A 23,743-nucleotide genomic window follows, 5' to 3' on the forward strand; every position below is an offset into this window, starting at 1 on the left:
TTACATACGGTAATAAAAGTTTCCGGTTACTCTTTCCACACATCTCACCCTCTCCTCCCTCCCCTTCTCCCCGTGTCCATAAGTCTGTTCTCTGTGTAAATGTCTTCACTGCTACCCTGCAAATAAATTCATCAGTACCATCTTTCTAGATTCCATATATATGCATTAGTATATGATATTCTCTACGATATCTATGATATCAGATACGATATTTCTCTTTCTGACTTACTTCACTCTGTATAATAGGCTCTAGGTTCATCCACCTCATTAGAACTGATTCAAATGTGTTCCTTTTTATGGCTGAGTAATATTTATTATATACATATGTACCACAGTTTTTCATTATCCATTCATCTGTTAATGGACATCTAGGTAGCTTCCTTGTTGTAGCTATTGTAAATAGTGCTGCAGTGATCATTGGGCTACACGTGTCTTTTTCAGTTTTGGTTTCCTCGGGGTATATGCCTAGTAGTGGGATTGCTGGGTCGTATGGTGGTTTTATTTCTAGTTTTTTAAGGAATTTGTACACTGTTTTCCATAGTGACTGTATCAATTTGCATTCCCACCAACAGTGCAAGAGGGTTCCCTTTTCTCCACACCCTCTCCAGCATTTATTGTTTGTAGACTTTTTGATGATGGCCATTCTGATTGGTGTGAGGTGTTATTGTAGTTTTGGTTTGCATTTCTCTGATAATGAGCGATGTTGAGCATCTTTTCACGTGTTTGTTAGCCATCTGTATGTCTTCTTTGGAGAAATGTCTTTTTAGGTTTTTTTCCCACTTTTTGATTGGGTTGTTTGTTTTTCTAGTATTCGCTGCTTATATATTTCAGAAATTAATCCTTGTCAATTGTTTCATTTGCTACTATTTTCTCCCATTCTGAAGGTTGCATTTTCACCTTGTTTATAGTTTCCTTTGCTGTGCAAAAGCTTTAAATTTTAATCAGGTCCCACTTGTTTTTATTTCCATTACTCTAGGAGGTGGGGTCATAGAAGATCTTGCTTTATGTCATCAAATATTCTGCCTATGTTTTCCTCTAAGAGTTTCATAGTTTCTGGTCTTACATTTAGGCCTTTAATCCATTTTGAGTTTATCTTTGTGTATGGTGTTAGGAGGTGTTCTAATTTCATTCTTTTACATGTAAGCTGTCCAGTTTTCCCAGCACCACTTACTGAAGAGGCTGTCTTTGCCCCATCATATATTCTTGCCTCCTTTGTTAAACATAAGGTACCCATAGGCAAAGTTTCTCTCTGGGCTTCCTACCCTGTGGCATTGGTCTATATTTCTGTCTCCATGCCAGCACCACACTGCAGTTGTGCAGCACAGTCTGAAGTCAGAGAGCTTCATTCCTCCAGCTCTAGTCTTTCTTAGGATTGCTCTGGTTGTTGGGCATCTTTTGTGTTTCCATATCAATTGTAAATTGTTTACTCTAGTTCTGTGAAAAATGCCATTGGTAATTTGATAGGGACAGCACTGAATCTGTAGATTGCATTGATCATATAGCCATTTTTCACAATATTGATTCTTCCAAACCAGGAACATGGCACATCTCTTCATCTGTTTATGTCATATTTGATTTCTTTCATCAGTGTCATTTAATTTTCTGTATACAGTTCTTTTGTCTCCTTAGGTAGGTTTATTCCTAGATATTTTATTCTTTTTGTTGCAATGGTGAATGGGATTGTTTCCTTAATTTCTCTAATTTTTCATTGTTAGTATATAGGAATACAAGTGATTTCTGTTATTGATTTTGTATCCTGTGATTTTCTAAATTCACTGGTTAGCTCTAGTAATTTTCTGATGGTATCTCTAGGGTTTTGTATGTATGGTTATCATATCATCTACAAACTGCAAACTTTTCTGTTATAGGTTTTAAGTGTCCTGTCATGATTAAGGCCTTTCCATCCTCAGATTACATATACAGTTTTTCAGATTTCTTATATTGTTTTGTCTTACATACATTTTAATCTCCCTACAATTTATGTGTAAGAAGAGCCTAGATCAACTGTTTTCTTTGAAATAGATAGTAGGTTTTGCCAGTACCACTTATTAAACAAACCATTCTTTCCCCTCTGAACTGACTCCTGTTTCCCTTGTACTAGATTCTCATACACCCTGGTATCTAGTTCTTGATAGTCTATTTTGTTCCACTGATCTGTTTGTTCTCATGTCAATGTCATATTAATATAACTACAATTATTTTATGGTAGGTTCTCATATCCTAAGCAAATCTTCATTCTTTTTATATTTTTCTTGGCTATTTCTGGGTATTTCTTCTATATAAATTTTATGACCATTTTATCCTAAATAAAAGAAAGTAAACAAGGAAAAAAAGAAAGGCTGTAGCAATCCTAAATTGCAAATTCACTAAATGTATACATTAATTTGGAGAAAATTTACCTTTTAATGAAAATAAGTTATCCCATTCAAGAGCCTTTCCATTTATTTATATCTTGATTTGACTTGTTTTCTATATTCCTGTATGTTTCTAATGAAATGCATTCATGTTATATTCTTTTGGTCACAGGCATATTTAACAAATATTTATTTAGCATCTACCATGTATCAAGCACTAAGTGCTGAGAAAACTGACTTAAAAAGGCAATCTTCAACCAAATGTAGCTTACATATTATAAAGTGAATCTGAAAGTCTCTCATTTGCATCTAACTCTCTGCAACCCCATGGACTATACAATCCAGTAATTCTCCAGGCCAGAATACTGGAGTGGGTAGCTGTTCCCTTCTCCAGATCTTCCCAACCCAACCCAGGGATTGAAACCAGGTATTCCACATTGCAGGCAGATTCTTTACCAGTTGAGCCACCAGGGAAACCCAAGAATGCTGGAGTGGGTAGCCTATCCCTTCTCCAGTGGATCCTCCCGACCGAGGAATCAAACTGGGGTCTCCTGCATTGCAGGCGAATTCTTTACCAACTGAGCTACCAGGGAATCCCTTACATATTACAAAGGTAATTATTTCCCCCATTTTCAGTTTTAGGAGCTTACTTCTGATGTAGTGAAAAGCTCCAATTTAGAATACCTGTCTTACAGCACCTTACCAAATTTTTAATTCATTTTAATTAGGACCTTTAGGTTTTCTGGAAATATTACATTATCAACAGAAAAATATAGTTTTCTCTCTTGTTTTCAAGGATTTGCACTGATTACTTCATTTTCCTGTCCTACATTTTCTAGAACCCCCAAAACAGTATTAAATAATGCTAGTGATAGCAGGCATCACTAGCTAGTTGTAATCTTTGGAGTTGTCCTAGTGTTTCACAATTTAGAATATTTGCTATTAGTTTTGTTAATTAACCTCTCTCACATTTCAAACTTCTCCTTCCCTATTTATTTATATTGATGTTAGAAATGATTTTTCCACATCTATTGCTAGCTTTATGTATTTTCTTCTTTGCTGTTTTGATAAAGTGTTGATACCAAATCACGTCACATTTCTAGAATAAATCTTACATGGTCAGTTCATTATTCTTTTGCTACATTGATTTTGGGAGGAGGGGGTGATGCTGGGTATGGTGTATTTTATTGATAGTACATGAGAAGGTAGGGCTCCCTAGGACTCTCCTCTTCTTCAGAGTCTAGAATGGAAACTATACTGGCACAGGAGGGTCTCAGTGTATTGGGCGATGGAGTTGGGGCAAGGACTCCACAACTGAGGGCCTCTCATTGTGCCTGGTGGTCCAGGGCTCCGACTCTGTAGAGGCCATGTGCACCATAACAGCCACCACCCTCTTGCTATAGTCAAATACACCATCCCATCAGGAAAGAAACTTGACAAAGTGGTCACTGAGGGCATTTTCCAACCCATGTTCAAGATGGAAAAGTAGGTTTCACTGCTAAACTTGCAAGAGACAACCTGGTTGTCAGTGTAGCCCAGGATGAACTTTTGGGGGCCTTCTGATGTCCACTTCACCATCGTCTTGATGTCTTCATGTTTCACAGCTTTTTCTAGATGGCAGGTCAGATCCACATTACAGGTGGAGATATGGAAAGTCATGTTAGTGAGCTTCCCATTCAGCTCAGGGATAACCTTGCCTACAGCCTTGGAGATGGGCTTTCCATTGATGAGAAGCTTCCCATTCTCAGCCTTGACTATACTATTGAACTTGCCATAGGTGCAATTATACTGGAATATGTTGACTGGAATATGTAAACTAAGTGGGCTGCCCAGGTAACTCCGCCCGCCAAAGCAGGAGACGTAGGAGACACAGATTAGACCCCTCGGTCAGGAAGATTCCCCAGAGTAGGCAATGGCAACCTGGGGTTCCAGTATTCTTGCCTGGAAAACCCCATGGACAGAGGAGCCTGGCGGGCTACAGTCCATGGGGTTGCAAAGAGTTGGACAGGACTTAGCGACTGAGCACACATACACATATGTAGACTAAGTAGCTGATATCAATGAAGGGGTCATTAATAACAATATCCACAATATCCTCTGTGAGAGTTATAAACAGCCCTGACGAACAGGTGTTTAACACAGCCAAATCCATTGACTCCACACTTGGCCATCATGTCTCAAGGATGGTGTGACTGCCAAAGGGGAGTGGCAGAGAGCCCATATTTCCGTTACTGGTGAAAAAAATACCAGAAAATTGTACTGATTCGGTAAATCAGACTGATGTATTATTTTTGTATATTTCATAGCAGGCTTTTAATATTAAATTTTTATACTTAATTTTATCTCTGCTAATTGGTACATTCAAGGTTTCCACTTCTTGGAGAAATTTTGGTATATTTTGCTAGTAAATCATCTGTATCCTCTGAGCTTTATAACTTTGTTGTAGTACAGCTGCATTCTTTTATTAGTAACCTCTTCCATCAAGTGACAATGGTCAGCTCTTTTGTCTCATGTATTTTTGTTCTGTCTCATTTTTATCTATTTTCTTGGTCTTCTCAAATAACTAGACTGTGGATTCAGTTAGTAAAATCCTTGGACGTTAAAAGGGGCAGGGAGGTCTACAATGTGAACCATTAACTGGAGATGAATTTAGCTTTGCTCTCTATTAGCATCAAAACCACGTAAACATGCAAATCTGAACTTCCAGGGAAGAACGCAAGGATTAATACCAATCTTCAGTTGATAAAACAGTCTTGAAAAGGGACATATTTTCACCTAATCACCTTTCTATATACTTAATCATATTCTAAAGACATATTCATATACCTCATTGGTATACCTCACTTCAAGCTTTTGTACATTTAGTTTATTTACCTTTCACACCCTTTACTTCATTTGAGATTTATATTTAAGAGGGTCTAACATATAATCCTTGACTAAAGGGAAAACGGTCCCTAGTCTGATTTTTCTATCCTGAAATCAGTTGGAATCTTCAGAATGCTCTCTCCCTCCAAATCGCCAAACGGGCCACAGGAGAGACTGTGCCTTTGGGTAGAGCTAAGAAAGCCTGCATTCCCTCAGAAACAAGAAGAGACTGAGTTAGAATTTTATCACGCACAGATTAAAGAAAATGGAAGGTTTCAGATACTCACCCTAGACTGGACAATTAGGTGAAACGTGTTAGCCTTTTTTCCCCTTCAATTAAGGAGTCCAAGTTTTGTTTGCTCTTTTAAAAATGTATGAAAAATCTATTACTTATACTTTGATTTACCTTTGCAAATATTCAATTAAGAATTTCAAAAGTCAGATGATTGTAAGCTTTTGTACTCACACTGCCCTAAGTTTAGGATAAGAGCTGCAAAAATATCAAGTGTGGTTTATTGAATTTGTGATTTTCATTCACTGATAGACCAGTCATGTGTTGTTATGGAGAAATTATTACAAAGATGTTGCTAAACCTCTTCACAAAGTTAATTTTAATTTTGTGCTCCAACTAGAGATTTTCAATCTATAATTTTTTTATAAGCATTCACATGAGTAAGCACTTGAATAGTCTTATGTGGTATATTCTGGTCTCCTTTAAGTAACTAAAGTAGAAATCATCTCAACCTTGTATTTCTGGCAGTACTATACTTATGACATTTTTAACCCCAGTAAGCAGTGCTGACTATTAAAACAGAGAAAATAATCCACAATCCTTCCTACCTCAGAGAAGAACTGATCAATTCACGTGCTTGATAATATTTTTCCTCTCCAAGCAAAATGTTCCCTTCCTAAATCCCAGGATGAAAGGAAAATAGGAGAGAGATAAAATGGTAAAAATAATGATGTCAATTACATTTAAAAGTTTTAAAAATAAAATTAATTAAAGAACAATCCTTTTGACATTGAAATCTCACATGAGCCGAAGAAAGGTCATTATGAAGTACATGAAAATAAAGTAAAATATTGTAATACCAGATTTTCTTTAAATGTTGAATTCATTATTTACTCTTCAATTTTTTCTTCTGGGAATGAAGTCTAAATTTAAATCCAAAATATCCTGTACTATATAGTTCATTCCTCCCCTGACCTAAAATCCCAGAAAGGTAAAATACACAGATGTTACACTATTGTTCTATTTTTTTTAATGTCAAAGCTGATATTTACAAAGTAAGCCCTTGAAATTTTTCCTTTCACATGCCACTCAGAAATTCACCTCTTTCCCCCATTCAGAATTCAAACCCATGACTGAGTACTTGCTATGGGCCCCAGCCTCTTGCCTGGTGGTGGGGAGACAAAACAGGATAGTGAACGTTACAATGAAGTAAAATACAAATATCTAAATGGCTATGTCCTAGTTATTTGGGGGAAACTTGCTGGAGAAGTCTATGCGATTTAGGTGCAGAGTACCACACTAGGTCTTAAAGGCAGAGGTCAGCCTAGTTAATAAAAAAGGAAGGAAGGGAAACAAGGCAAAGGGGTCAGTGTGGGAAGAGGTTAAAAGGAGAACATCAGTGACAAGCAAGTCATGTTACTGGAGCAAAGCGTTTCCTGACGGGATGCATGCAAGTAGCACCTTACAGAGGTTCTACGTTCAGGAGTTTCGAAGTCATCTCTTGACCTACACTAATGTATTCATTCATAAAGAAACACTTAGAGGGTATTATTTTTCAGATGAAGGGAAGCACAAAAAGATGAAGTGATTTATATCAGATCACCTAAGAAACAGCAGAGCCAACACTGGAACCCAGGAACCACACCCATACTCTTCTGGTAACTATGTAGAGGATGGATGGGTTTTTAGGGGACAGGATTGGAGGAAAAGACCTGCTTGGAATCTTGCTGCAATTAGACCAAACAAAAATGGACAAGAACTTGGGTATAGTGCTTTAAGACCTTTTTCAATTATATGTATATAATGGTGATCAGAAATACAGGCTCTAGACTCAAGACTCCTTGGGCTGAAATAAAACCTACCAGCTGTGATTGTAACGAGGAACATGTTTGCATGCCTCAGTTTCTCTGTAAACTAGGAATAGCAACCAAGATTTTGTTGGTTGTCCTACCCGACAGGATTTTTTGTTTTAAATGTGATAATACACATAAAGTACACTTAGCCTGGGTGACTAAGTCAGTGCTCTAAAAGTTTGTCATTATTAGAATGCTACAGATTGTCGTCAATCCTAAAGGAAATCAACCCTGAATATTCATTGGAAGGTCTGGGGCTGAAGCTGAAGCTCCAATACCTTGGCCACCTGATGCCAAAAGATGACTCACTGGAAAAGACTCTGATGCTGGGAAAGACTGACGGCAAGAGAAGGAGGTAACAGAGGGTAAGATGGTTGGATGGCATCACCAACTCGATGCACATGAACTTGAGCAAGTTCTGGGAGATGGTGAAGGACAGGAAAGCCTGGCATGCTGCCGTTCATGGGATTGCAAATAGCCAGACACAACTTAGCAACTGAACAACAGATTACAGAGACAGTAATTCGATCTGTTTTATTAAGGAGACACAATTAGCAGGGTTTGGGGATTGATTGTAATGGAAAAGGAGGCAGGAGGGACTAGGAGTTTTAAGCTTGCCAACTGCAATGAAGATGGCTTCAGAAAAAGACAGGACTTCCTTTTCTTTTGGACATTTTGGGTCAGGTGTTAATGCAACGTCCATGCACAGATGCCAGCTAAGCAGTTGAAGGGAGTATGAAGTTTAGAGAAGTGATCAAGGGGAGTCATTAGAAAATACAGATGAGAATGTGTTAGAACAGTGGGTCAAGGATATCATTCTGAAAAATATGGACATTTTGGGTTAATATAAAAAATGCAATGATATTCACATGACATGAAAATACAGAAAATGAGTTTCAGCAGCACTGGAATGAAGAATGACTTCTCTGAGATTCAGACAAACAGTACATTCCTATTGTTCAGAAAAATTAGAGAGTACTTAATAGCACACTTTGATATCAGATAAGGACTCGGACTGAGTCAAAGATTTTCCAAAGGTATGATCCAAAAGATCATGGTAAATTTGGTGTTATCTCGTAACAAATTCTTTTTAAAGAAATAATCTTTCCTATAACCCCTCTTTTAAGAGCATGTGGCATGGACCTCAAGATTGCCCCAATTCCCTGTATAGAGAAGTACATGCTAATAATCTCACATCAGGGTGCCAACTGGTCAGGCTTCCCCCATTTTTCTCCCCGATATCTAGAATTTTGTTTCAGCAAAATAATAAAAAAAGCTAACATAGATCTGCTCTATCCACTCATTTAGCAAAGTAGTATAAGTAATTTTACTTTTCCAGTCACTTGTGGAAAAACCTTCTTCTTAAAAATTAAATGGGATACTGGGATTTAATGGTTTAACATCATTAGTCAAAGTATCATGAAAGACATAAGCAGTCCACCAAATACGGCAATTCCAGCACATAATGCCTGTGATATATCTAGAAATCAGTAAATTGCCTATTTTTGTCCTCCATTGCCAGGTAGCCTCTAATGCAGTTGTTTTGGCATTTGAAATATGAAAATATCAACTATTTTGAGGTTATCACTTCAGGGTAGGAGAAAAATGCCAACTTTTCTCTACAGAAAAATGGTGCTGTTAACATTTTTGGCAACACTTTTTTTCCCCCAGTGTGTGGATCTGTTTTCCTCAACTGAACATGTTACATTGCTGTTTCCTCCCCCCCCAGAACCACCTCCCCCAATACTGAAAGCCCCCTGCAACCACTCTGACATCCAACAATGGCCCCAAATGCCCCATAAAGCAGCAGAACTGCCCCTGGCTGGGCACCAGTTATGAAAGGTTGACTCTGTTAATTAAAACAATTCTACCTGAGTCTGAACCAAATACAACAAATGTTTATCTAAGGAAATCAATTCTCATTATTATGGGAGTAAGATTAAGGGGCTCAAAAAATTTTAGTTGGAAGGATTCTTAGAGAACAACTGTCCTAAGGAGAGTAAGTAACAGGCCCATGGTTAGGAAATGGCAAAGCCAGAAAACCCTAAAGTTCCAGTTTAGTACTTCTTCCACTACACCATGCCCCCAACTCATGCAACTAACAACTAGCAACTACCTGCTGGATACCGGAGCTCAGCAGCTTCAATTATGTACAAATAACACAGTTATCAATACTTTTTGACATAGGATGACAAATGAACGGTCACACAATTTGCTGGGTTCTAAGGATTCATTCAATGTTTCAAGATCTCTACTCAAGGTTTTAATTCACCTTCAAATTAAAAGTTGAATCTTTATCACCCCACAAAGTTCCTCCAAGCAATAATCCTACAAATGTAAAATATATACAGCAAAGTTCCTACTAGTATATCCCAAGAAGTTATGAATAGCTCCTGGGGCCACTTAAAAACAGAAAACAGCCTCAAAATTTGTCAGCTTCTACTGGAGGTATTATAGTTTTAAACAGTAAGTTGTGGGCAACTGGGAGCATTAAAAAGTAGCATGAGTATAGGAAAAGGTATACGATTTTGTCCATGAATATTTAAAAAATGGAATCTTCACCGAAATGATGAACAAGCGAAATATCCAACAGATAGTGATTCCCTTGGCCTCATAATAAATCGGGGGGGGGGGGGACTTCACATGAAATGATCCAAATATTAAAACCAAACACTACAAATATATATTATTCATACATGATAGAGTTTCACTATTTTTAAATGAAACAATACCAACTTTTCCTTGGTAATCTACATACGCACAAAAGGTCAGAGGGCCCTCCATTTAAAATAGAGAACATGTCAAAAAGTAGCCAATTTGCAGGTTTGTCTCATACTTATACCTAAATACTTGAACCTAAATGTCACTATATGGAGATCTGGAACAAAATACCATTAAGTGCGCCGTATATCGTACCTGCTAATCTTCCCTCTAGAACGGATGGATTAGTATCTACTTGTAAGCCTGGAAACTGACATTTTCTTTTTGACACACATTGAGTTTAAGGTCTGGAACCCTGAAAGACCAGCCCCTCTGGAGACCCAATCACTGCATCTCGTTTGCTGTTTTACAAAAACAAGTGTGATCACAAGGTGTGCCCAGTGGAGTACATTACTAACCCACCTCCAAATGGAAAAGACAAGACAAACCCATTAAGATAGCTGGTGATCTCAACAAAAGGCAAAGTCCACTTCCAGTTCCTACAGAGAATACCAGATCTTGGTCTTTTTCGACCTGTGAACTGGAAGCAAGAAGCAGAAAGAAGAGCGGGTTAATTCAGGTTTGTCTCCCTGTCCCCACCCACTTCACAGTGAAAAGTGGTGTCTGCAAATCCAACTGGAAGAAGCACCTCAAAATGCTACCATCAAAGAAACAAAACTAGCAGGATCATTTTCACACAAAGGTAGCATTAAATCTCAGATATGCTATGTCCTTTCTGCCTCTTGACAGGATGGATATATGAGCTCTGGGGGACATAAATACCTCCACCAGATGAAGGAAATACCAGAGCAGCATTTCCATTTTAGAAAGCTTCTCTAAGATAATCTCCCACACCACTGCCTCTTAAAACTGGAGAATTCTAATTAATAAGTTACTCCCATAAACGATGAATAAAATTTCTTGGCCTGTCGTACAGGTGGGAGTGGAAGGTGTGCATAACCAGGTGTGCAAAACAGCAAAGAAACTTGGATACTATTGTTTCTGCCAATGCCAAAAGACATCTCCCAGGTCTTGACGATGACCAGCTAATTCTACCTCAACCTAACCATGAGCTCTGTAGAATCTCTATCCCTGACAGAAGGTAAATAAACAAGAAAGTCAATTACAGATTTCACAAATATTTTATACACTGGTCTACAATTTTTAATTAGAATTAACTATCAGAGACACTGCACCCTTTGAGCATAACAATGTTTAATGGTGGCTTTTTTAGGTGAATGCTAAAAAGTATTCAACATTAAATTCAATTTACTTTACATGTTTGCAAACACATTATTAGCAATTCTTAAATATTTCAAATCAACTAACTCAAAGCACAGAAGGCTTGTTCTCAAGTAACTCTTCTGAGGTGACATGAGACTGAATGAAGCCTATAACTTGAGTCCAGGTCTCTAACCAACAATCACCATATCATCACTGGTGAACTCATATGAGGGAACTTCAAGGTTGAGAGGTGCAGGCCCCTTCCTGATCCTGCCAGACGCATCATAGTGTGACCCATGGCAAGGGCAGTAATAACCACCAAAATCTCCCGCATTTGCAATGGGTACACAACCAAGATGAGTGCAAACACCTATCAGGATAACCCATTCAGGTTTCTTTACTCGCTCTAAGTCATGCTGTGGGTCCCTCAACTGGGACACTTCAACGGCAGCTTCCTGGTCAATTTCCTTCTTGGTTCGATGGCGCACGAACAGGGGTTTGCCTCTCCATTTGAAAGCCATGTTCTTCCCCTCTGGAATATCGGATAACTTGATTTCAATTTTCGACATGGCCAACACATCAGCAGAAGCACTCATGCTGGAAACAAACTGAGAGACGACATTCTTGGCAGCATATGCAACACCCACAGTAGTTGTTGCAGTTATCAAATAGGAAAAACCTTTTCGAGCCTCACTGCTCTCTTTTGAAGACTTTGTACTGTCTAACACTTCAGGGCGACGATAGTCAGAGAAGTCAGGCACTTTGATGTCTGTATGGGAATAACGAACAGAAGCAGGGACTGCAAGATAAACAGAAGGTTAAAAAAACACAATTAGATGAGGACCCTGAAAGAGGCATACATCAGGGAATGGGCCCTTATGAATTCATAAGCAAAAATAAAATTATTAAAACATGAAATACGGCACTTACTGGTCTCAGAAATGGCCAAGTTGGCAGTGCCAGCAAATAAAATACTGAAAACAAAATTAAGTCAACCACTACCTATCATATTGGTATGAAATCATAATATGTATAATTGACTCCACCTGATTGAACACTGCTGATTCAGAATTTGTAACAATTCAGTACATCAGGTTAAAAAAAAGTTAAACAGTACTGCAAACAGCAATATTTTAACTCTCCAAAAATTCAACCTGCTAAGATATACTGTACAATTATGCTAAACATCATCCATATTTTCTGGATTAGAAGAGAACCTAAAACTCATCTAGTGCATTCATTAAATTGATGTGAACATCTTATTAAATCAAATATCTAACTTTATCTTCCTATCTACCTGCTCTCCGAACTTCTAAAAATTCATAAATTAAGAATTGTAAGATAATAAACATTCTGTAAACAGTATAAATTTAGTTGCAGAAAACTTAAAAGAGATTTCTATTTTAGATTTTGGGGTAAAAATTCAAGTAAAACCACTAATGGGCAGAAAAGGCACCCTTATCAGACTATGTAACTATCAAAATCAAATGAAATCTCCAAAAGAACCAATTACTTCAATTTAGTATAATAAAAAAGAGCAATTTTTTTCATATAACATCTATAAGAGTGGGGTATTATTATTATTTATTTTTTTACTGCTGTGGATCTCTTAACTGGGACACTCTACTCCAGGCCATAAATAAGCCAGATGTTAAATGAACATTAAACAACCAAATAATTACTGTTTATGCAGCATAGTAAGTCCCCCACATACAAATGAATTCTGTTCTGAGAGTGCATTTGTGAGTTCAATTTGTTCCTAAGTCCAACAGAGTTAGCCTAGGTACCCAACTAACACAATCAACTACACAGTACTGTACTGTAACAGGTTTATAATTCTTCTTACACAAATAATACATAAAAAACAAACACAAAAAATAAAAAATATATATGTTTAATCTTGAAAAGTCTAGAAGTACAACAGCTGGTGTATAGGGGCTGGCATCAAATGAACAGGCAAGAGGTGTCCACTGGAGGAGGGAGAGGAGGTGGGAGATGGTAGAGCTGAAGAAGTCAGAAATAGACAAGACGAAGGGCAAGCTGCAATTTCACTCACACCTGACGCTGATGGAACACATGTTCCAATCTTTGAAAGTTCAAAACTTGGAGGTTCTTATTGTATTATGGATGCAAACAGTGTCTTTTTTCAAACAACAGATATGTCCTGTCCCATACCATTTTTTAATGTCTGACAAAAAATTAACTTACAATATCACCTTTAAGTATGTTTCACAAAGTAAATCTCTTTGCAAACTGCATATTTGTTTAAAAAAAATCTACAACACGGGCCTGCTTTTTAGAAAAGGAGACACTAAAAATTCCTCAATTTTAGAAAATGTTCCCAAAAGAAACATGCACTTATAAAAAGCATTGTCATATAAGCTGCAATTCTGGTTGATCTCCTAGGCTGTCTCACCCTAACATACTTCCTTGAGCAGTCAAACATTACAATAAGGAATATGTTTCACATGATCAGTAATTTTGTGGAAGCCGTAAGTAGTCAAAAACAATGGAGAAACCTATCAAAATCACTCTAATGTACTTTTCTAACTCACTCAACATTTTTTGGAGGGGACAAGGACACAGGTAGTGACTACTGGATACTCGCAACTATAGCAAAGTGACATTGTATCACATACTACCCTACCTAACTGTGATTTCCTTTCCCCTAGCACTGTCTGGGATTACACAGGAAAGAGATGCACAGCATATGTAAAAGATGAAGAAACCCAAGTTCACACTTAAAAGCCCTGTCTACAATTCTTCCACACAAGGAAATGAACAGGATACTACAGAGAATGACTTTGACATTATCATCCAGAGATTTAGTAGCAAAAGAAATCCAGTTGTCTGCTCCCATTTTATCTATTAGGTTACACTTTATCTTGAACTCCATCATTAAGGACACTTTGGGAAATTAAACTGCTATATTGTAAAAATCATTCTCTAATAAATAATTCACATGAATTCTATTAGGTGTGACTTTTAGTAGCAAAGATGTTAGCTATATTGAGTTCTAAATGAAAACAAAATCAAATACTTATAGAAACATCATCTAGAAATGGAGAAAACTTAAGGCATTATAACAAAACAGTTTTGTTTAAAGTGAGCTCTAATGTATCCCAATTCAGGGATCTTCTAACTCAACTGCCCCTTACCACACCCTCAATTAACCATCTTTCCACAAACCATCTATACAGAAAATTTTAACATGAACTTAAGCTTCAAACTGAAGGCATAATTACAGAAAACAGGGCTTGCCTTATACCTCTACCACTTCTTGGAAAAGTCAAGTAAGCCCGTGATTTTTAGAAGAAACTCTTTAGCCATTTGACAAATTCCAAGATAGTTTTCATCTTTGTTATTGAAATTTTCTCCTCCCTAATTGTTTCTCATTTGGGTCCACATAACTGGCTTGGGCAATTTCTCTAAAACCGGGGTGCACACTAAGAAAAACTGCCACTTTATTCATTCACAAATACTCTGCACCAACTACATGCAAAATCTGAGGTTGTGGAAGACAGAAAAATAAAGGATACTCTCTATACCTTGAAGGTCAAGGTCAGAGGAATCCTCAATAAATCCAGTAGAAAATAGAAAGTGTTACGTGCTATAAAACATAAAGGAATCAGCAACATAAAATTTTACTAACCTGATCCTGAACTGAGATTGAGAGGATGGGTAAAACTTGGAAATGTGGAAAACTGGGAGGGGCGTTTAAAGTAAAGCTAAAACGGTAAATGCAGGGGGTGGGGGACAACTTCCTGTAACGCAAAGGTCAATGGGGCCAGGCAAGTAACATAAAGAATCAAGAAGGCCTGATGAGGACTGGGATGAACTGGAGAAGCACTTGCTTCAAATGAAGGATGCGACCAATGCACAGTACACACGACAATGGAAACCAGAGCCCAGCACTGCCAACTTTCAACATTTCAAGAGACGCCAAAGATAGTCCGTTTCTAACAACTATGCAGGTAAGAGGAGACTACAGGTACCTGGCTCACAAGCTGCCAATTAAGGATCTCCAAACAGTGCATAAAAACAGAGAACAAGGCGCCAAAGATAAACTACAATCTGCTGACAAGAGGCGTAAAATATACTTTTGGTGAGAGCTTATGGCTAAATCAGTCTTTCAAAATCTATCACTATCACATCCGCACAGGTGTGGACACAGAGGCCTGGGGAGGCGCAGAGGCCTAACCAAGGTCGACCCAGCCCGCAGGCCATGCCATTCCCAACAAGGGCTCTGTTCCATTTTCCCGCAACCCCCTGCCCTTCTCGACTTCTCCCTGCGTCCAGGGTCGGAAGGAGCAAGCCAAGAGGCACCCCTCAGCCCGGCTCACCATTGAGGCCAACGGAAGCGACCAAAGGCCGGCCCGCGGCCTGGCCTCTGAGCGACTCCCGGCACAGGACGGAGCGCTTCAAGTCCAGCACAGGCGACTGCGAGGTGGCGGGCACCGCGGCCTGTACCAAGGGCCGCAGAGCGCCCGCCACCCCGCGGGACGTGGCCGACAGAACAGGGGCGAACGGGCCCGAGCGGGCGGCGACCGACAACATGGCGACAGCAGCTCCAAAAGCCAAGCCGGTCACAGGGACGACCTTCCGGCCGCAGCGCAGGCGCGAACAGGCGACGAGGGCGCGGGACCGTGACGTCAGCGCCGCCGGCAAAGGGGGGGGGGGGGGAAGCCCCGCCTCCACACGGGGCGGGGCCAACCTGGAGAGCCGCGGCGTCGGAGGGCGGGGCGAGGGCCCGCGCGCAGAAGGGGGAGTGATCTCATTTGCTAGCCCTTGATGTCTGGCGGCTTGAGTCCCTGCCTCTGGCATCTGCCCCAAAAAAGGTGGCAAAGGAGGCCACCAGAAATGTCACGGGGGCCGATTTTGCCCCCGTTCCGGCAAAAACCTCATCTGTGGGAACGACGGATAAGAATAAATTATCATAATAGTTTAAATTGGGATAATAATAATTCTTAACGTATGTAAAATGTTTATATATGTAAAATATGGTTTGGCATATATATATACATAAATATATATAAAGAGCTTCCCTGGTGGCTCAGACAGTAAAGAATCTATCTGTAATGCAGGAAACCTGGGTCCAATCCCTGCATCAGAAATATCCCCTGGAGGAGGGAATACCCACTCCAGTATTCTTGCCTGGAGAATTCCATGGACAGAGGAGCCCGGTGGGCTACTGTCCACAGGGTCACAAAGGATCAGTCATGAATGAGCGGCTAACACATACATATAAAACCCAGAGAAAAACCTATTGTAGTAATCGCTGTGTGTTTACTTTAATGAATATTATTGTTATGCAGCTAAAAACTTTTAAACATTTTTAAAAGTCCAGAGACTTATGTGCAAAGCTTAATAATAATGGTGATGATGGTGGCTTATGTTTATTAAGCATTTACTATGTATTAGATTTTGTGCTTTACCCTCATTCGTTCATTTATAATCAACATCTTTATAAGTACTCTTTTACCAATGAAGAAAGTGAAGGTGAGAGGAATTATGTTCGCAGGACAAGATAGCCAGCAAATTGTGAGGTGGGGGGAAATCTGTCTTCTGAGTCTATGCTCTTAGCTATTGTCACAGTTTACCTATGGTTGAATTCAGGGGATGCAGAGATAAATCCCTAAATCACTATCACATGGTGAAAATATTACTTCTTTTTTACTCCTCTTTAAATTCTTCTGATTATACCAATGAGAAAGTCACATTTTGGTGTTAATCTTTAATTCTTCTCAAGATTTACTAATCTCGCTTTAACAAAATAGGCCTTAAATTCAAAGCCTTTAGGTAGTTGAATCTAGAGAGGACTTAATAAGAGTTTATTTTCATGGTACATATTTTGTAACAATACTGATTTTCCAATGACTGTAATGAGATTACATTCATTCAGTGAAAAGTTAACTAAAAAAATAAATAAATAATTGCCTTTGTGCATGCTTAATTGTGTCCAGTTCTTTGCGACTCAGTGGACTGTAGCCCGCTAGGATCCTCCATCCATGGAATTTTCCAGGCAAGAATACTGGTGTGTGTTGCCATTTCCTTCTTCAGGGAATCTTCCTGACCCAAGGATCTAACCTGCATCTCTTGCATCTCCTGCATTGGCAGGCAGATTCTTTACCACTGCACCAGCTGGGAAGCTCAATTTAAATATCAAGTAATTATTAATACAGGCAGTACACAGGCTTGGCAAGAATTGTGATGGTGATGCATGTGTGAACCAATGAAGTTTCTCTACAGTTCAGTTTAGTTCAGTCACTCAGTCCTGTCCTGACTCAGCTTGTCTTTGAGATGAGCAACAACCCAAATGATCAAAGCAGACCCTTCCAGAGCAGCTAGTACAGTTGGAGTACTTTATATAAAATAACACATTTAATATCACAACAACCCCCTGACGTGGGTAAGAGTAAGTGAAGGATGAATGGTGAAGGAAGGAAAGAGTTTCACAAGTTGAGCAGAATAGGAAGACTCTCTAGACTCTAGAGAGTTCTAGACTCTCAGAGTTCAATCCTAGTTCTGCTGTTCACAAGCTCTGTCCTAAGATGATTTATGTATAAGCTTTATGTATGCCTCAGTTCTTCTTCTGTAAAAAGAGAATAATGAGAGTTGTTGTTTAGTCACAACATTGTGTTCCACTATTTTGCGACCCCATGCCCACCAGGCTCCTCTGTCCACGGGATTTCCCAGGTAAGAATACTGGAGTGCATTGCCATTTCCTTCTCCAGGAGATCTTCCTGACCCAGGGATTGTAATCCATGTCCCCTGTTTAGCAGGCAGATTCTTTACCACTGAGCCACTTGGGAATCAGATATGTACTGGAGTGGGTTGCCATTTCCTTCTCCAGGGAATCTTCCCAACCCAGGGATTGAACCTGGGTCTCCTGCATCACAGGCAGATGCTTTACCCTCTGAGCCACCAGGGAAGCTGATATTAATAGTATCTACCTCCAAGTGTTACTTTGAGGATTAAAGGGATTTATATACATCCTGGTGGCTCAGACGGTAAAGCGTCTGCCTACAATGCCAGAGACCCAGGTTCGATCCCTGGGTCAGGAAGATCCTCTGGAGAAGGAAATGGCAACCCAGTTCAGTACTCTTGCCTGGAAAATCCCATGGATGGAGGAGCCTGGTAGGCTACAGTCCATGAGGTAGCAAAGAGTTGGACAGGACTGAGCGACTTCACTTTCACTTTCATATATATATATATAATGAATAGCACGGGGCCTGGTAAGTGCTATGGAAATGTCCATAATAATAAAAAAATGACTTTTTAAATTTTCTAGTTGAAGAAACTGAGATTCAGAGAAGACAAATGGCTTACCCAAAGACATGCCATTTTTTTTTCAGTTTTATTGAGATATAACTGACATATAACATGTGTAAGCTTAAAGAGTACAACTTGTTGATTTGATACATATAGAATGCAGCATGATTATCACTATAGCCTGCTAATATCTAGGTCACCTCACGTAATTATTACCATATCTTTTTGTGGTAAGAACATTTAAGATCTACTCTCTTAGCAACTTTCAGTTATATAACACACTATTATTAACTATAATCATCATGCTGTACATTATTTCCCCAGGAATGGTTCATCTTATAACTAGAAGTCTCTACCCTTGACCGACATCTCTCCATTTCCATCAATCCCCAGCCCCTGGTCAAACTCAATGAAACTATGAGCCATGCCATGTAGGGTCACCCAAGATGGATGGATCGTGGTGGAGAGTTCTGACAAAATGTGGTCCACTAGAGAAGGGAATGGCAAACCACTTCAGTAATCTTGCCTCGGGAACCCCATGAACAGCCACTGAACCCCATGAACCCCACTCTACTCTATTTCTATCAGTTCTGCCTTTTTAGATTCCACACAAAGTGAGATCATACAGTGCTTGTCTTTCTCTATCTGAATTATTTCACTGAACATCACACCCTCAAGGTTCATCCATGCTGTCCAAATGGTAGGAGTTCCTTTTTTCTCATGGTTGAACAATATTCCATTGTGTATATGTATATGCACCACATCTTTATCCATTTATCCATTGACAGACACTTAGATTGTTTCCATATTTTAGCTACTGTGAATAATACAGCAATAAACATGGGGATGACCATATCCCTTCATGATACTGTTTTCATTTCTTTTTGATACGTACCCAGAAGTAGGATCACTGGATCATATGGTAGTTCTATTTTTTTATTTATTGTGGAATCTCCATACAACTTTTCCATAGTTGCTGCACAAATTTATATACACATTAATAGTGCACAGGTTTCCCCTATTCTGCACATCCTCTGTGTGTGGCATTCTGTGAGGTGGCATCTCACTGTAGTTTTAACCTGCAGTTTACTGCTTATTAGCGATGTTGAATACATTTTCATGGACCTATTGACCATTTGTGTGTCTTCTCTGAGAAAATGTCTCTTGAGAATCTCTGCCCATTTTAACTTGGACTGTTTATTTGATTATATTGAGTTGCATGAGTTCTTTATATATTTAGAATATTAATCCCCTATCAGATATATGATTTGCAAATGTTTTCTCCTGTTTTGATGGTTGCTTTTTATTTTGTTGATAGTATTTCAGCTATGCAAAACCTTTTTGGTTTCAGATAGTCCATGCGTGCTTGCTCAGTCACTTCAGTCATGTCTGACTCTTAGTGACAATATGGACTATAGACTGCCAGGTTCTTCTGTTCATGGGATTCACCAAGCAAGAATATTGGAGTCCTGGGTTGCTGCCGGGGTCCAGCCCCAGCAGGATCCAGGGGGTACACTCAGGATGAACGGCGTTGGTGAGAGAAGACACGTGAGACCAGCCTTGATAGGGCCAAGTCTGCGAGGGGGAGAGAGAGAGAGAGAATGACCAGACAGGGGTGTTTGCAGGGTCTGGCAATCCTTTATTTTTTACCATAGCTTTTATACCCTAAGTTAGTACATTTCTAAGGGGAAGATAGTTTAACATTATGTCAGCTTGTCCTTCACAAAACCAGGGTGTTTTCTGCATACTTCTTTGTTTATGAGGGTCTTGTACATTATCTTCTGGCCTTGGGGGCCTATTAACATTTTATGCAGGTCAGGTGAATGTAAACCTATTTTCTGTTTCTATGGTGACCTTAACTGAAAGGTAGCAATCTCATAGGGCAACAGTACAGAGTAGAAGTATAACCTTGTTAACATAAGAGTTAGTTCTTCTGCAGAAGTTGTCAGTTAAATTTATCTAAGAGGTTTACCCCACACTGACTCTGACTTTGGTGAGGCAGCCTCTGCCTAGCACTCCTGGCTGACAATTAACAACCATCTCATTATTACTACACTAGGGCTAAGCTCTTATTTCTCTAGATCTTTAACTATATTAACAATGGTTTCTATAACACAACCTTAGCACATTAAGAGCAAAAACACAGCAAGCAAATGTTAACCCAGTAGCTACTTTTAGAATAATTTTTCTTGTGTTTTCTAATAGGACTTCCTCACCCCCAGAAGGGCTCTATATCTATTAGGGCCTTTATATGATCAGGTTCGTTATGTTATTTTATGATTAGGGTATTATAAGCAATCATGCATATTAGTACCAAGGGCATAAAAGCATTTGCCAAACAAACTAAAATACCAGTAAAGGAGTTTAAATTAAAACACTCCTTTCAACCTAAATAATCTCATAAAATACCACCACCTGGGAAACTTATTGATTAAAATTCTAAATTAATTCTTATTTGAAAAGAGATAGAGGAAGGCCTTCTGCCTGTGTCACAGAAATTAGGGAGCAGTCTATTAAAGCAAGCATCAGAAAAACAGATGTCATCTTTAAGGTGAGCACCAGGGGCAGCTTTTCGGAATCCGTGAAAACCTGATCCGCCTTGCCCGTCAGGCTTTCTCCCTCATGACCTTCTCATGGGTGGGATCTCGTGTGCCGGCTCCCGGCAGGTTGCCCTCCTCCAGAGGATCTCCCTGACCCAGGGATTGAACTTGTGTCTCCTGTGTCTCCTGCATTGCAGATGTATTTTTTACCAAATGAACCACCTGGGAAGCCCGGTTTCACAGAGACTCACTCATTAATTTTGCTCTTGTTCCTTGTGCTTTCAGTGTCATAGCCAAAAAATTATTCCCAAGGCCAACATCAAGGAGCTTTTCCCCTATGTTTTCTCCTAGGACTTTCATAGACTTTGTTTCTACATTTAAGCTTTAACCCATTTTGAGTTCATTTCTGTGGGTGACCCAAGATGAGAATCCAATTTCATTTTACTCCATGTGGTTTTCCAGTTTTCCCAACACCATATTTTGAAGACACTATCGTTTCCCTTATTTAGTATTCTCAATTTCCTGGTCAAATACTAGCTGACTGCCTCTGCAAGGGTTTATTTCTCACTCTCAATTCAGTCTCGGTCTCCTTTAATTTTCTCAGGCTTGTTAGTGACCTTTCTATGATCTAAGCTGAGGAAGGGTCCATGTGCCCTTGAGAAGAATCTATATTCTTCTGTTGCTGGATGGAATGTTCTATATACGTCTGTTAGGTTCACTTGTTCTAAAGTTTGGCTCAAGTCCAACATCTCCTTGTTGTTTTACCGTTTTTTCAACATATCCATTGTTGAAAGTGAGGTATTGAATTTCTCTACTATTATTGTATTATTGTCTATCTCTCCCTTTAGAGCTGTTAGTTTTTCTTAATATATTTCACTATTCTGATGTGGAATACATATATATGTATGATTATTATATCTTCTTGACCTTTTTATCTCTTGTTACCATTTTTGGTTTAAAGTCTATTTTGTGGTATAAGTATCAGTTCAGTCACTCAGTCATGTCTGACTCTTTGCAACCCCATGGACTCCAGCATGCCAGGGTTCCTGTCCATTACCAACTCCTGAGCTTGCTCAGACTCATATCCATCAAGTCAGTGATGCCATCCAACCATCTCATCCTCTGTCATCCCCTTCTCCTCCTGCCTTCAGTCTTTCCCAGCATCAGGGTCTTTTCCAAGGAGTTCGTTCTTCACATCAGGTGGCCAAAGTATTGCAGCTTCAACTTCAGCATCAGTCCTTCCAATGAACACCCAGGACTGATTTCCTTTAGGAGTGATTGGTTGGATCTCCTTGCAGTCCAAGGGACTCTCAAGAGTCTTCTCCAACACCACAGTTCAAAAGCATCAATTCTTCAGTGCTCAGCTTTCTTTATAATCCAATTCTCACATCCATACATGACTACTGGAAAAACCATAGTTTTGACTAGATGGACCTTTGTTGGAAAAGTAATGTCTCTGCTTTTTAATATGCAGTCTAGGTTGGTCATATCTTTTCTTCCAAGGAGCAAGCATCTTTTAATTTCAAGGTTGCAGTCACCATCTGCAGTGATTTTGGAGCCGCAAAAAATAAATTCTGTCACTGCTTCTATTGGTTTCCCATCTATTTGTCATGAAGTGATGGGACTGGATACCATGATCTTAGTTTTTTGAATGCTGAGTTTTAAGCCAGGGTGAAACAAGATGGTGGAGTAGAAGGACGTGTGCTCATCTTCTCCTGTTAGAACTCCAAAATTACAACACACTGCTGAACAACCATCATCAGGAGAATGTTGGATCCCACCAAAAAAAGATACCCCACATCCAAGGGCAAAGGAGAAGCCCCAGCAAGATGGTAGGAGGGGAGAAATCACATTTAGAATCAAACTTCATACCTGCCCAAGATGCTCAGAGGGCTCAAACAAAACCTTGTGCACACCAGGACCCAGAGACCCCACAGAGAGTAACCCAGAGCTGCCTTTGAGTGTTTGAGTGTCTCCTGCAGAGGTCTGGGTCAGCATTGGCCTGCCACTGGGGCAGGGGCTCTGGATGCAGCAGACCGGGTCACACAGCATGTGTCATAAGCCCTCTTGGAGGAGGTCACCATTAACCCCACCATAGAGCTGCTGAGCAGATGACCCACAAACTGCATAACTATTATATCAAATAAATTTTTGCACTGTTAACAAAGTTCTAACACCCACAACAGATTTCCCAACCTGGGAATCTGGCAAAGTGGACTGAGAACCCCCAGGGAGTTTGACTTTGGAGGACAGTGGGTTTTGATTATAGAACTTACACAGGACTGGGAAACAGACCTTTGGAGGACACAAACAAAACTTTGTGTGCACCAGGACCCTGGAGAAAGGAGAGTGATCCCACAAGAGACTGATCCAGACTTGCCTGTGTGTGTCTGGGAGTCTCCAGTGGAGGCATGGGTCAGCGGTGGCCTGCTTCAGGGTTGGGGGCACTGTGTGTGGCAGCGTACAGGACCTATTGAAGGAGGTCACCACTATCTTCATTACCTCCACCATAGTTTGGTCTCAGGTCAAATTACAGGGAGGGAACACAGCCCTGCCCACTATGGAAAATTGGATTAAAGACTTACTGAGCATGGCCCTGTCCATCAGAACAAGACCCAGTTTCCCCCACAGTCAGACTCTCCCATCAGGAAGCTTCCATAAGCCTCTTATCCTTACCCATCAGAGACCAGACAGAATGAAAAT

At 39.7% G+C, this 23,743-nt stretch overlaps 1 protein-coding gene and 1 non-coding gene across 2 annotated transcripts; both read right to left on the reverse strand.

Moving 5' to 3' along the window:
• Window positions 1–11,202: 11,202 nt before the first annotated feature.
• LOC122691467 (cytochrome b-c1 complex subunit Rieske, mitochondrial) lies at window positions 11,203–15,883 on the reverse strand. The gene is made up of 2 exons (XM_043898003.1): window positions 15,572–15,883; window positions 11,203–12,027 (listed from the first exon to the last, which is right to left on the reverse strand). Exons 1-2 carry the CDS (start codon window positions 15,783–15,785, stop codon window positions 11,417–11,419), a joined length of 825 nt encoding a protein of 274 aa, XP_043753938.1. The 5' UTR covers window positions 15,786–15,883; the 3' UTR covers window positions 11,203–11,416.
• Window positions 15,884–18,087: 2,204 nt separating this feature from the next.
• TRNAH-GUG lies at window positions 18,088–18,159 on the reverse strand. Its single transcript has one exon. It is a non-coding gene; the product is annotated as a tRNA-His (tRNA).
• Window positions 18,160–23,743: the final 5,584 nt, after the last annotated feature.

This window comes from Cervus elaphus, chromosome 4 (assembly GCF_910594005.1).
Source record: "Cervus elaphus chromosome 4, mCerEla1.1, whole genome shotgun sequence".
NCBI lineage: Eukaryota > Metazoa > Chordata > Mammalia > Artiodactyla > Cervidae > Cervus > Cervus elaphus.